At 41.2% G+C, this 13541-nt stretch overlaps 1 protein-coding gene across 1 annotated transcript in view; it reads left to right on the forward strand.

Annotated features, from left to right (window-relative positions):
* Nucleotides 1-11840, forward strand: part of gnai2b (guanine nucleotide binding protein (G protein), alpha inhibiting activity polypeptide 2b) — a 46030-nt gene extending 34190 nt beyond the window's left edge. The window contains exons 5-8 of the mRNA XM_028999017.1: nucleotides 8241-8369; nucleotides 10380-10509; nucleotides 11163-11316; nucleotides 11528-11840. Coding sequence (XP_028854850.1) covers nucleotides 8241-8369; nucleotides 10380-10509; nucleotides 11163-11316; nucleotides 11528-11718 — 604 coding nt within the window. The 3' untranslated portion in view covers nucleotides 11719-11840. The remainder of the gene's footprint in view (nucleotides 1-8240; nucleotides 8370-10379; nucleotides 10510-11162; nucleotides 11317-11527) is intronic.
* The last annotated feature ends 1701 nt before the right edge of the window (nucleotides 11841-13541 follow it).

Consider the following 13541-nt stretch of genomic DNA (forward strand, 5'->3'; position numbering starts at 1 on the left):
GTTCATAATAGTCAAAAATGACTTTCATCTGCTTTGGGGAGACAATGCCCTGGCCAGTGTATTGTAAAATATATGTTATGAACTTCAGAAAAATAATTGTTGTCTATGTTTATTACTCTCTTGATGGTGTGTTTGGGTTTGACAGAAATATAAGCCACGTCCTAAGGAATGAGGCACTATAAATTGGCACGAAGTCATAATGCGGTCCCATTTTTAATGCAGAAATGTAATCTCTGTGGTGCAATCTGTGGAAATTGCACTTTTTTTCTTTCCCAAATGCATTTTGTTCCTGAACTGATAAATTGGAGCATTCCGGGACACATTCTGCGGCTGAGGACATGTAGAGGATGATATGAGCATATTGAGTGCTTTTTAATCAGCCCACATGCTGGATTCTGCTCTACCTGAGCTGAATTATTGATGAGTCCAGCGTACCAGTCATTTTACAGCTTACAAAAAACAATATAAACAGGACACAGTATTAACATTCATAATGTTTCATGGACCCGTAAACCAATGTTGCCAACAGTATGGCAGAGCCAGGTCCACGCTGCATGACCAGTTTCCATCTGTCGCACCTAGCAGGAAGGTCCTGTGTGCCTTAGTGAGGTCATGCCGCATGCTCACGACCATGAGACATTTCGTCCTTTAATGTGACTGAGCACAGAAGTGGTAATGGACCTATTGAAGGCATCCACAATTAAGAGCTACCAATACTCTAAGGGAGAAAATCTCAGTTAAGGAAAAAATTAATGATACATTAATCTGCTCCGATCATCCTAAAGAACTACTATGCCCCTGAATGACCTAAAAGTGTAGTGATTGTCACATGTGATACACAGCAGCACAGCACACGGTGCACACAGTGAAATTTGTCCTCTGCATTTAACCCATCACCCTGAGTGAGCAGTGGGCAGCCATGACAGGCGCCCGGGGAGCAGTGTGTGGGGACGGTGCTTTGCTCAGTGGCACCTCAGTGGCACCTTGGCAGATCGGGATTCGAACCAGCAACCTTCTGATTACGGGGGCGCTTCCTTAACTGCTAGGCCACCACTGACCTTTCACTGGGACTGCGATAGGCTTTGTGACGTTTTTCACTTTGCCATGAAGCAGCTTTATACTGACTTTGTTGCACAATGCAGCTGCCATATTTTCATTTGTATTGGCACATTGACAGGCTATACGTTTTCTGCTCTTAACTCCCATGCTGTGGAGGGCTGAAGTCCAAACCCCCTCTGACATGCTTAGATGACGATGAGGACCGAAGAGTGAATTTGAATTGCTGGATTTATTTCAGAACAGGGTCACAACCTGTGCTCAAAACAAAACATGGGGTTTGTGTACATTTTGGGGTCCCGGAGCAACTTACAACGTGCTTTCATGTTACCATCAGTGAAGAAATCAGTTCTGTGAATACAACTATGAATACAATAATTTATTCACTCTGGTGAAGTTTTTCTTGACATAAATCAAGACTATAAGAAAGTTACAAGTTAGTCTAAGTATTCTCTAAATAGGAAGGTCTTAAACTGCTGTTTGAAAATACTCCGCGACTGAGCTGTTCTGACCTTGAGGGGAACTTCATTCCACCACCAAGGGGCCAAGACAGAGAAGAGTCTAGTGAAAGTGAAGTGATTGTCATTGTGATGCACTGATTACCGCCACTGCCACTGCGGAGGGATCAGGTGAGAAGAACTTGCAGAAGGTTGAAGAGTGCGAGGTGCAGTGTGAGCTAGACTAATGGCTGTGAGGTAGGGGGGGCAGCTACTGGGGGCCAGTGGAGAGAGCATGGGAGAATTTGGGAAGGTTGAAAACCAGTCGTGCTGCTACATTCTGTATTAGTGAAACTTGTGAATGACATGAGGAGCTAAACATAGGCACGTGAGCCTTTAAGCAGAATACATAGGCTAGGTCTGCACTGAACATCCCCTGTATGTACATATCATGATACATACAGGTAGTAGCCTAGTGGGTAACACACTCGCCTATGAACCAGAAGACCCAGGTTCAAATCCCACTTTGTGTCCCTGAGCAAGACACTTAACCCTAAATTGCTCCAGGGAGGGACTGTCCCTGTAATTACTGATTGTAAGTCTCTCCGGATAAGGGCGTCTGATAAATGCTGTAAATGTAAATGTAAATCATGAGTGACAAAGGAATGAGGGAAGGCAATCCACATATAACGGAACCCTAATTACAAATGAATGGAAATCACATGCCAGAGACAGTGAGACGGTGCCACCTGGAGTGCCAGGGATACCTGAACATTACAGACGGGACTGAAAGATCAAATGTGGGTCAAGCCTAAACCAGAAGGCATGCTTCTGCTTGCCTTCCTGAGAGAGTGGGGAAGTGCAGAGGAGACGGAAGCCATTGTAAGGCAGATGTCAATCATTCATTCACACTGACACCTTTCCAGCATTCCCTGCTTTCACTGGATTCGTGACGACGTGTTACATAACATCAAATGATACCGCCTCGTTCATATGTTGGTCATAAATCATTTAGCAATACATTGTTATAGTTTAGGGATATTAAGTTCTTGCCTGTGAAATAAAACAAGCAAACACACAATTAAAAGGAAATGAGGAACTAGAGAAGAAACGACATGAACCAGTTTCTGGGTTTGGCAGTGAGGAACAAAGTGAAGCATGCACAGATCCTTTCTACTTCTGTGACTGAGCAAGTGCACAGATGTACTGAGTAAGCGAGCGAGCGAATGACTGAAGGTGTAGGGCCAGCCAGTGGCATTTGAATCACTGCACTGTTGTAAAATGCAATTCAAAAATAACTGCAATATCTCTGGACTTGTAGAAATGCACTGGTAAGCCATGAGCTGTATCTTACAGACATTTTTCAGCGAAAACATACTTATCAAAAACGGTTGAGTCAGAACAGCGGATGAATCAGTTCCCAGATCAGTGTCAGGCCGGGCAATTTGACATGGAATGACCTACTTCTCACAGCTCCGTTCTGGAAGGGCTGGGGGTGGCGTTAATGAACGTCTGTGGGACAGTTACAGTGAGGAAGTGTAACTGTGTAGGCAGGCCTTATAAAAAGTCCATTTCAAGCTTGCGTGGCGTCACCCTTTTATGTGTTTCAGTCAGTGACGGTCAAAACATGTTTAAAACAGAACCTGCCAGTGACAAAGTCAGTTGATTTCTATAAAACGCAATGAATAAGTCCTTTTTAATATGAGGGAGCCTATATGAAATATAGTTGTGCCCACTCTAGGGAACTAGGGAATAGTTTCTTTAATGCGGCCGGATTTCTCCGCAGCTTGGCCAGATGAGCTGAACTGGAGCATCTGTCTGTATGTGGCCTGCATGTCAATGAGACAAAATTCACATCTGGATAAAAACAGTGCTCACCACTCTAAATGCAAATTTGGGACAGATTTCCTTGACGTACTGACAGCAACCCCTCTTAACAGCAAACTGCTGACCATGTAAGAGAATAAACAGCGCTGGATTCTTATCATGACATTATATCCAATATCAACTGAATTGCCACTATGAAGCACTGCTTTCATTTCAGTCGAGGGTCTAAATTAATCTACATTTATGTTTGCTGAAGCAATATATACAATTGCATCTCAATAGAATAGACTTCAATCATTACACGTGAATTTAAATATGTTTTGCTCAGAGGACAGGTAGAGGTAACGTGGGGAATGAATCCAAAAAAAAATTCATTCATACAGTCAGTATGTAGTTTTCCAGGGAAGAAGATTTTAAAGTCAGTTTATCAGCCATAAAGACATTTGTTATTAACCCTTATTTTAATGATTCACTCACTCACTTTCCTTAACGGCTTTACGGTCATGGCTGCCAGAGCCCATCCTGGGACACTGGGTGCAGGGAGGGGTGAGCACTGCAGGGTGGACACACTCACACACACCATTTACTCCCACACGTACACCTATGGAAAATTCAGAGTTGCCAGCTCACTTAAGTGCGACAGGAGGAAAACCAAGAACCCGGAATCGACAGGTAACAGCAGGTAAACACAAAGTCCGAGCTGGGATTTGAACTCAAAACCTTCTGTGTCCTGAAATGCTGTGAATGTGGGTGAACCACTTATGCTAATGTGATTTGGGGTGGGGTTATTGGGCGCTGACATGCTGCGTTATGTCTCTGTTGCACAGCTGAGCAATGAATTACTCTAATGTAACTCCAGCATAAAGGTTAAAGGTTAAAATTTTGAATAAAAAAATATAGATGACCCTTTTCGCGATTTTCAGGTACAGTGGTGTTAATGACTAGTATGACTAAGCATTACTTATTGTTGCATTACTGAAACTGCTGTTAAGCATTACACCAGTGTACCATATGAAACTATGTTGAATTGTGGCGCACTTAGTAAAAACCCCCACTAGAACCGCTGTATTCCTGTTGTTGCTGCTTCATCAGGCCTGAGCCAAATGGCGATGGGTTTGTGTCCTAATGGATCGTGATAGGCAGTTCACCATCTAGTTGGTTTGCAAGTGGACCGGGTGGGAGAACAATTTTTCCAATTTCTTTTCCCCATTTGCCGAACAGATGGGCAGTTTGGGTTTGCATGGTTTTACGTACTAATCTGCACCTCTGGAGAAAAGCGTCCCTAAGCCTCAGACAGGCGACAAAGCAACTGTGAAAGCTTTCATCTGCACAACACACCTTGACCTCCCAAGTCCTCCTTGCTCTGAGATTTAGGAACAGTGTCAGTCCCCTTAAATCTTAATTTGCTTTGTGACCAACAGGCTGGTCCAGGCAGGAGCCTTTTACTGCTGGGACTTGTCGCTTGGCAGATAATAATTTGGACCTGTAATCATTTTCTTCCTCAGAGCATTGACCAATGCCCATGTGAACCCTGTTATGGTAGTGAAGCTGGCTGGAAATGTTAACACCATGCTGATTCAATTCTCATTCTCAGCTAAAGACCCAAATATACATTTTTGCAGAGACCAACCCACCCCCACGAAATAGTAGCACAGAAAAAGAAGCATTTTTAGTCGGTTTACAGACAGTTTCGTACAAAGAACTCTCTGGGTGACTATAAATGCAACATCAGACTATTTACAAATGACAAAGGCTCCTGCCTACAATTCTAATGTTCAATATTGGTGGTCGGAACCAGACGAGCACAGCAAAACACTTAATCCCTGAGTGGGGACTGTCCCTGTAACTACTGATCGTAAGACGCTCTGGATAAGAGTGTCTGATAAATGCTGAAAATGAAAATGCACGTTCTCCATCCAGAACATCATGCAACCAGTAGTTACAAGTTTAAGCGTCTCCGTCTGGGATACTGTTCTGACCAAGACAGGGACACAGGGATGGGCAATATACTGGTGTATGCAATATTTTGGTGAAAATACAGGCTGAGACACACACCGCCTAGTTTTAGCTTTAGCTTAAAGGTCCCCTGACATGAAATTCCACTTTGTTACAGTATTCAACATTAATACGAGTTCCTCTAGCCTGTCTATGGTCCTGCAGTGGCTGGAAATGGTGATAGGTGTAAAGAGTGCTTCGCCATTCAGAGAGTGGCAGCTCAGTCATCCAGGTCTGGAATTTCTCCCCTTATGTCGTCACAAGGGGATCTTTTTCTTTTTCTGGAAAAACGCAGACGCTTACACAATGGCCAACATGAAACCAATAAATAACATACTGACATTTACATTTACAGCATTTACATTTACTGTACTGACAGATGAGTGATCCTGCTTGGCGATATGGGGCAGGAAAATCTACAGACAAGTAAACTGGATCCAGGTCAAGGAAATAAATACAGTGTGTCAGGGTCCGGTCTGGAAGGGGATACCCTGGGTTCAGGGTTAGGAACGGAGTTTCATGTTCGTCCTGTGTTCCCTTTATTCCAAATTGTTCTCACCTGTGCCTGCATGTTTCAAGCTGCCTTGTTCATGTCTGTTCTGTGTCGGGTCCTTTTTTGGTGGTGCTTTATCGTGTCTTGTGCTTCTGTATTAAATCCAGGAAAATTGAAAGGGGATGTCTCCACAATGCGCTAGGTACAAAGTGGCAAGACAAGTTAAGCATTGTTTTAAGCGTTAACCTTTGATGTTCCTTCGTGCATGTGCAGACTTGATCTTGTGAAATGCATCCAGGCTAATTCACGTGGAAAGGCGAGGCGGAGGAGATGCGGACACGACAGATGGATTCAGCATGTTATGGCAAATGCAGAGAATGTGGAGCAGGAGGTTCTGTGTGGGATTAGCTTCCCAGTGCTGCCATCACAAGCGAGTCGGCCATTAACTCTTTTTATCCTGTGAAAGTTCAGTTCTTTTCATTTTGTGGCTTCCTGTAGTAATTTTCTGCCATCTGCTATGTTGTTCTTTTACATTTCAGCCACCAGATACAAACAGTTGTTTTATGCGGTTAACTATAATGCCGATGATTAAATATCTGTATCTCCGAAGCTTCTTCAGACTATTCCTGAACACTAGAAATGTTATTGGATGGCTTCAGAGTATTTTGTTCCTTGTTCTATCCCGTTGAACCAGAGTGCACAACATGACTATGTTTGTACAGCATCTAAATATCACAGTCCAGTCGGCATCAGGTCATGTCCAGTGGAATTCCAACCCTTTTGGAGCATCAGTCGAAATCTCTCTGAATGAGAGAATCTCCGTAGAATCTCATGTGTTAGGTTCAAACTGCAGATAATGTTGTGCAATCTGTATTGGTTGTAACATGCTTATGTAATCTGGTGAATACTGACAGGGTATTCAGGTCAGGGTTTTTTGTCTTTAAATCTAGCTTGATTGGATGCGGTAAGTATTTCAACTTCAGTGTTTTAAAATGGAGTCTTCTGAGGTCTAGGCCAGTGGAATGGGGGTTATTTCAAGTGGGGCATGAAAATACATTGAAAGCAAGAAATGGTGTTACACATTAGGCATATGATGGCTCACTTTTAATACTTCCATAGTAAGGCCAATTTTTAAGGACGATTTATGAAAATACAAACCTCTACAAATCAGGGCCCTGGAGAAAGGATTGGGAGCCATCTGAATGCCAATTTGAAGGCTAATGGACACTAAATGGGTCAACACTAAATGGACAAAAATCAACACATCCAGTACGGAGGGAGAATTTCTGGCTTGAACTGTCGGATAGTCCAAAAAGCTGCCATTTTTAATTACCATTGGCAGACAGTTTTCTGCCAAAACATATTAGTTGTATTAAAATTAATTGATCCTCCCAACTCAAGTACGTATGTCAAACCAATAATGTTAGAGTGCTGTGTTCTCTCGCTCAGTGGGAAGTGGCTTTAGAAGCGGGACAGACTGAGGAAGGTCCTGGTGTCCTGAAAGGCGACCTTTTAAAGAACTCCTGGTTAAAGTGTGGAAAACAAGACAGGAGCATTTTTAAAGCCTTCTCATACCCACAAGTTTATTTTTTGCCATCTGGTCATTTCCCAGTGAACCGATGGTGAATTGCTGCTCCCTGATAGCACCCCTCGCTGTAGGGTCGCGAATGATTCTTATAGACGTCATTAAAATATCGCCTCTGGTGAGATGGGGAATCGAATTGCCGACGTTGCCATAGAAATATTCATTTGCCACGTCCATTAGAGAAGTGTCGGGCCAGACCTCACAGCTGAGTGAGCAATCTGCTCCGTTTTACTGTCCTCTAGACCCTCTCAGAGCAGTAATGCAGGAGAGAGGAAGTTTTCACAATGTGGCTTTTACATGGATCATGACCTGTAATGTTACGTTTAAATACCCACTTAATTGTGAGAACACATTCCTAAGTTTATTACCACCTGTTATAGTAATTGTTAGTGTAATATAATGGCTTCCAATGTGCCTACGTGTGCCCACTAAAAGCCTTGCTGCTCATCGATTCAAATTTATTTGATTATTTTCTATTTGTAATTGTCTCTCTGATGGTAATGCATTCTCAGCACAAGAGCGTGAGATAAAATGTTCAAAAGATAAAAAAATTCATAACTTTACTGTAGGAAAATGGTATAACGTGTCTGGTCAAATTAAATTTTTATTTGTCACATACACAGTCATAGTCATAGTGATAGTGAAAAATATATATTTTTAAATAATAGTAATGATACAGGTACCAGATGTGATACATGTGGTACCATTAACATGGTAACAAGCCCTGTTCACCCTGACATTGAGTAACCTTGCATACCTGAAGAACATTGAAATGAAATATGTATTATTCTATGAAATATGTATTATTATATAAATCTGAATATGTTTCTACGCATTTATGCTGCAGCTACCTGAATGACCTGGAGAGGATAGCCAAGCCTGAATACATCCCCACACAGCAGGATGTTCTCAGGACCAGAGTAAAGACCACTGGCATTGTAGAGACGCACTTTACCTTCAAGGACCTACATTTTAAGTGAGTACAGTGTTTGTGTGTGTGTACTGTATTTGGTGCCGTTTGGGTCTTGAGTTTGAATCATTATAGGCAGACAGTGAAGCTCTGTTTCTGACAGCTTCAATCCCTCTGTCGTTTTTCTTGATGAATTATACATGAGCCAATGAAAAATCTGATCAATGTTTTTTTTTTTTGTCCGGCTTGCCGTTTCCAAGGAAACTACACTAAACTGATGAAGCTGAAACTGATATTCCCAATACAACAAATTGAAATGGATTAATTCATAATTTTTTATTATTTCTGTGTCTGTTTTACATGAGAAATTGCCTGTTTCAGTTTAGTTTGTATTGTTTTGTATAAAATTCAAATTTTATTTGTCACATACACAGTCATACACGGTATGATATACAGTGAAATGTTTTAGAGACTGCTACAGACCACAGTATTGCAAGTATACAATGATTACCAATATGCAAATATTGCAAACATAACCAAATATTACACTTTTATGTCTTTAACATAAAATATAAAATATGTGTAACAGAGCAGTGGGCAGCCATGACAGGTGCCCGGGGAGCAGTGTGTGGGGACGGTGTTTTGCTCAGGTTTGTTGTAAGTCCTCCTCTTAAGCACAGTGATACACATATTTTCAGTGTAAAGTGTATCAGTAATGTAATCTGTTTTCGGGGTGGACATTTAAATAAAGTTGGGGTGTAACATAACAAACACAAACTCTTTCTAGGAATCGGCATTTTGAAAAATGTTATGAGACAAAACTGCCAACATCATAATATACTCCTGGTCAAAGGAACAAAGAAATAATGTCATTCATTTATATACCAAAATGAACTCATCAAGGAAGTTCCTCTGGCAGACATAACCACTGAACACACTTCTTTCTACAGAAATATCTGCCACTTTTATGTGGCTTTGCTTTCACTCTTCTGTCCAGTTCTTCCCAAACCAGCTTGATGGAGTTTCAGTCTGGAGACTCTGCTGGTCACACCATGTTTTCAAGCTTACCATCTTGCTCTTGCTCATAAGGTAGTTCCGACATAGCTTCATTATCTTGCCGTAGAATGAACCTGTGACCAACTAGGCACATACCAGCGGGTGCTGCGTGGTGCTGCAGTATGCTGTGGGAGATTTTTTTGGTTCAACGTTGGGCAAAATCAACCCCAGCAAATCAGCCCCAGACCATTGCACGTCCTCCTCCATGTTTCCATGTTTGACAGTTGACGTCACACACCGCGGAACCATTCGTACCTACGCAGCAGCATACAAAATTCTGCATCATCCATCAGTCCATAACACCATCCTCTAGTTGTCCCTTGGTGGCAAGACTCTTTTTCTTATCCGGACGTCTTAGCAGTGGCTTCCTGGACCGGTTTTCTCTTCATTGCTGAAACTGAGACTTGCTTACTACGACCACTGTTAAGCTGTGCCTGAAGCCACCTATCATGCAAGCTGCTGACTGAGAAACTTGTCTTCTGATGCTGTTGTGGCTTTCCGGACCTCTTCCTGTCAGAGTGCCTTTTGATGTGTTTTTAACTTGTCTGTTTCTTTTCCATTGTTCATTGCCATTTTTTTCAGCATTTTTATACCAACACACCTTCTACGTCAGTGCAGCATTGTCCAAATAGTGCTGAAGAAAGTACATCTTTTTTAACTACTTTCATGTAGTTAAAATTTTTATTTGATTTAAGTAATCAAGAAAAAAACTATCCAGCACTTTTGTATTCCAAGCTATTCACTGAACTTGAACTGCTTGAATGTCAATGAAAAAACTTCAAAACTTCATTGTTGCCAGTATTCCATTTTAAATAATAAGATGCATTAAGATTAACAATGTTTGGAAGATGAACTAGGGCTTGATATTCAGCATGTAAATAGTGTCCAGAATAATTTTGCTTTAAAAGAAAGAAAGCTGTCTGTTTTTTGGCAGGTTTGTGTGCTTTTCAGAACTTTAAAAAAAGACTCATGCATGTGTGACTGTAAAACCTTAGCGATATTATAATTTCTGCCTCTCAGGATGTTTGATGTAGGAGGTCAAAGGTCAGAGAGGAAGAAGTGGATCCACTGCTTTGAGGGAGTCACTGCCATCATATTCTGTGTGGCCCTCAGTGCGTACGACCTGGTGCTGGCCGAGGATGAGGAGATGGTGAGTGCTTTTACAACTACCTGCATCTTTAAATATGGCGTCTATAAAGTCACGTAAGCGCTTCTATCAAAATCATTCATCTACAAATGGCTCCTTTTCCATAAGAATCATTAGTGATTTTATTTAATCAAGGGCTGGATAACTGACCAATTCATTTAATTTAATCAGAACACTTAAAGCTCAACTAGAGAAGCGCCATCCGCTGTTTAGTGTGGTCTCAAGGATCCTCATGATGAGACGATAGTGGTCCGAGAAGCACGACCCTCCTCCGCTAATTTGTTTCAGATGGAATATTCATCATTCATTCTGCCGCTTGTCCACAAAAAAAATGGTCTTCTCACAGAATTGAGTTCCAGCATTTATCTGTCCGCTGGAGACGGAGACTGTTCATTGGAGCAGTTTGTAGAGGAAGCAATGTAGTTGACTCCTGAGAAAGAGAGAGACGTGGCATCAAAAGAGTTTTCGTTTCAGCACATTTATCGTAGCTGGTTTTCACCTCATCGTCTGTGGTTCCGTGGCCATTTGAAGCTCTGCATCAGACAGTGTGCCTGAAACAACACCGCCCCCAAGTGGCCAGGCCGTGGAATACATTTTTGTCCTCTGTGTTAGACATGTTCTGCTGACGTTGGTTGGCGCGATTCTTCCCTCTGTAGAACCGCATGCACGAGAGCATGAAGCTGTTTGACTCCATCTGCAACAACAAGTGGTTTACAGAGACCTCCATCATCCTCTTCCTCAACAAGAAAGATCTTTTTGAAGAGAAGATCACACGCAGTCCTCTGACCATCTGCTTCCCAGAATACCCAGGTCCAAAACAATCTTTTGTCCAGCTGTAGAAATGTAAACGATATTTTTCGTTAATAAATGATATTATTATGTAGGACTGTCTATGCATTTTTCCAAGATGTGAAAAGTCTTCGGTCCAACGTGAGATCATTTCAGTAGCAGTAGGGTTTTCTTTCGCCTGTACCTCCAGTGCAGCAATATTTACCGTTTCGGTTTCATCCGCTCTCTACAGGAGCGAACAAATACGACGAGGCAGCCAGCTACATCCAGACCAAGTTTGAGGACCTGAACAAGAAGAAGGACACGAAGGAGATCTACACTCACTTCACCTGCGCCACGGACACCAAGAATGTTCAGTTCGTGTTCGACGCCGTCACAGATGTCATCATCAAAAACAACCTGAAGGACTGTGGACTGTTCTAAGACACACACACACACACACACAGCACATAAGTTACATGTGAAAATGACATAATGCTGGTTTTACCTTGTAACACACATATGACTAATTAAAATTCTCATCATTAAAAAAAAATTTACTATCACCAATTCACCCTATCGATCTTGGCTTCTCTCCATTCCATGCGTCATATATTTAATTATAAAAGAAAAGCTGTTTCTCTATTGGTCTGTTGACTTAAAACACAGACCAGTTTTTTATTCTGATATTTCTTTTTAATTATCACAAGACGAAAAAGAAAAGAAAAAAAAAACTTTTGTATTTTCACTTTTCTTTAACAGATGTGAATTTTATCAAGCTTTATTGCATATAATGCTTATTTTGTAATGGTATATTGACACAGCAAAAAGTGACAAATAGATAAACATGCTTGTTAAAAAAAATGAAACTAAATCTTTAGTTCACTTAAATTCTACACTCTTAGCTAAAACTGTGTAAATGTACTGCATGTGGCCCATAGACAAACTCTAGTTGTAGCTGTCTTCACATTCCTTAAACTTGTTTGTGATTTGAGGGGAGGGGGTATCCACACCGGAAATATGCACTGTACATTCTTTGACCAATATTTAAAATGCGAGAATCTTCTCTCTCTCTCCCTCTTTTATTCATAGTTGCTTTCCACATTTTTACTGTATGTTTGTGCCTTGACTTCTGTTTACACCTGTCTGTAGATTCAAGTTGTCTATAATGTACATTTAGGGATGGTGTTTTTCACATTACTGATAAAGTGAACTCGTGTGGCTTATATAGATGAAACTGTGTATACAATGTCAAACCTGGCATCAGGGGAAATGTAACAGATGCTTCGAAAGACCAACGTTCAAACGATTATAATAAAGATTGAGTCACTGGTTGCGTTGGCTGGTTTTTGATCCTAGAGACTTGGCAGACTTGGCTTTTCACCCCGTCTTTCACTCACTAACTCACTCAGGTTCCCACTCAGGTTTGCAGATGCCGAAGCCCATTCCAGGATGAACGGGAGAACCCAGAGGAAACCAGCGGCAACACGTGGAGAGCATGTAAACTCTGTACACACATGGTCCAAGTCCAGGTTCAAGCTGTTCGAGGTGTGAATGCCATCAGAGGCATTTCATTTATGAAATATGCCTTTTTTTAAAAATGAAACGCAATGTGACTTTTATATTCAATTATTATCTTCATAACATGAGTTTAAATATCAGTTTGAGCATTTTAAGTGCAACATGTGCAGCAACTTGCATTTACACACACAAACAAAATGTGACATTTTGTCAGTGATTATTTATATTATAGAAAATACATAAATACTATTTGACATTAAAAAAATATTATTATTCGACTTGTACCGGTGTAGTAGCCAAGTGGGTAAGACATTTGACCACAAAGTCACAGGTTCAAACCCCACTTAGGACCATTGTGTCCCTGAGCAAGACACTTAACCCTGAGTGTCTCCAGTGGAACTGTCCCTGTCACATCTGGCATCTGGTAAATCCTGTAAATGTAATTGAAATGTTCATAATGATATACATATTAAATGAGTAAGATGGGTCGTTGGTCATTGGCCACATGTTCAAATTCAAATATGTCTCAGCATCCAGCAGATAAACATAATTCTTAATATTCATCATTTGATTAGTTTGTCCTTCACCCGTTTACACTCATCTACAGGAGTAAATTTGCGGGGGTTGTGGAATGTGTCCATTTACAGGATGGCAGTTTGCACCCTAAATTCACAGATTTGACCTTTTATGCTGATCATGTTTATATGAACAGAAGTGAATTCCTTTGATTTGTTAGGGAAATGAAG

This window comes from Denticeps clupeoides, chromosome 12 (genome assembly GCF_900700375.1).
Source record: "Denticeps clupeoides chromosome 12, fDenClu1.1, whole genome shotgun sequence".
NCBI lineage: Eukaryota > Metazoa > Chordata > Actinopteri > Clupeiformes > Denticipitidae > Denticeps > Denticeps clupeoides.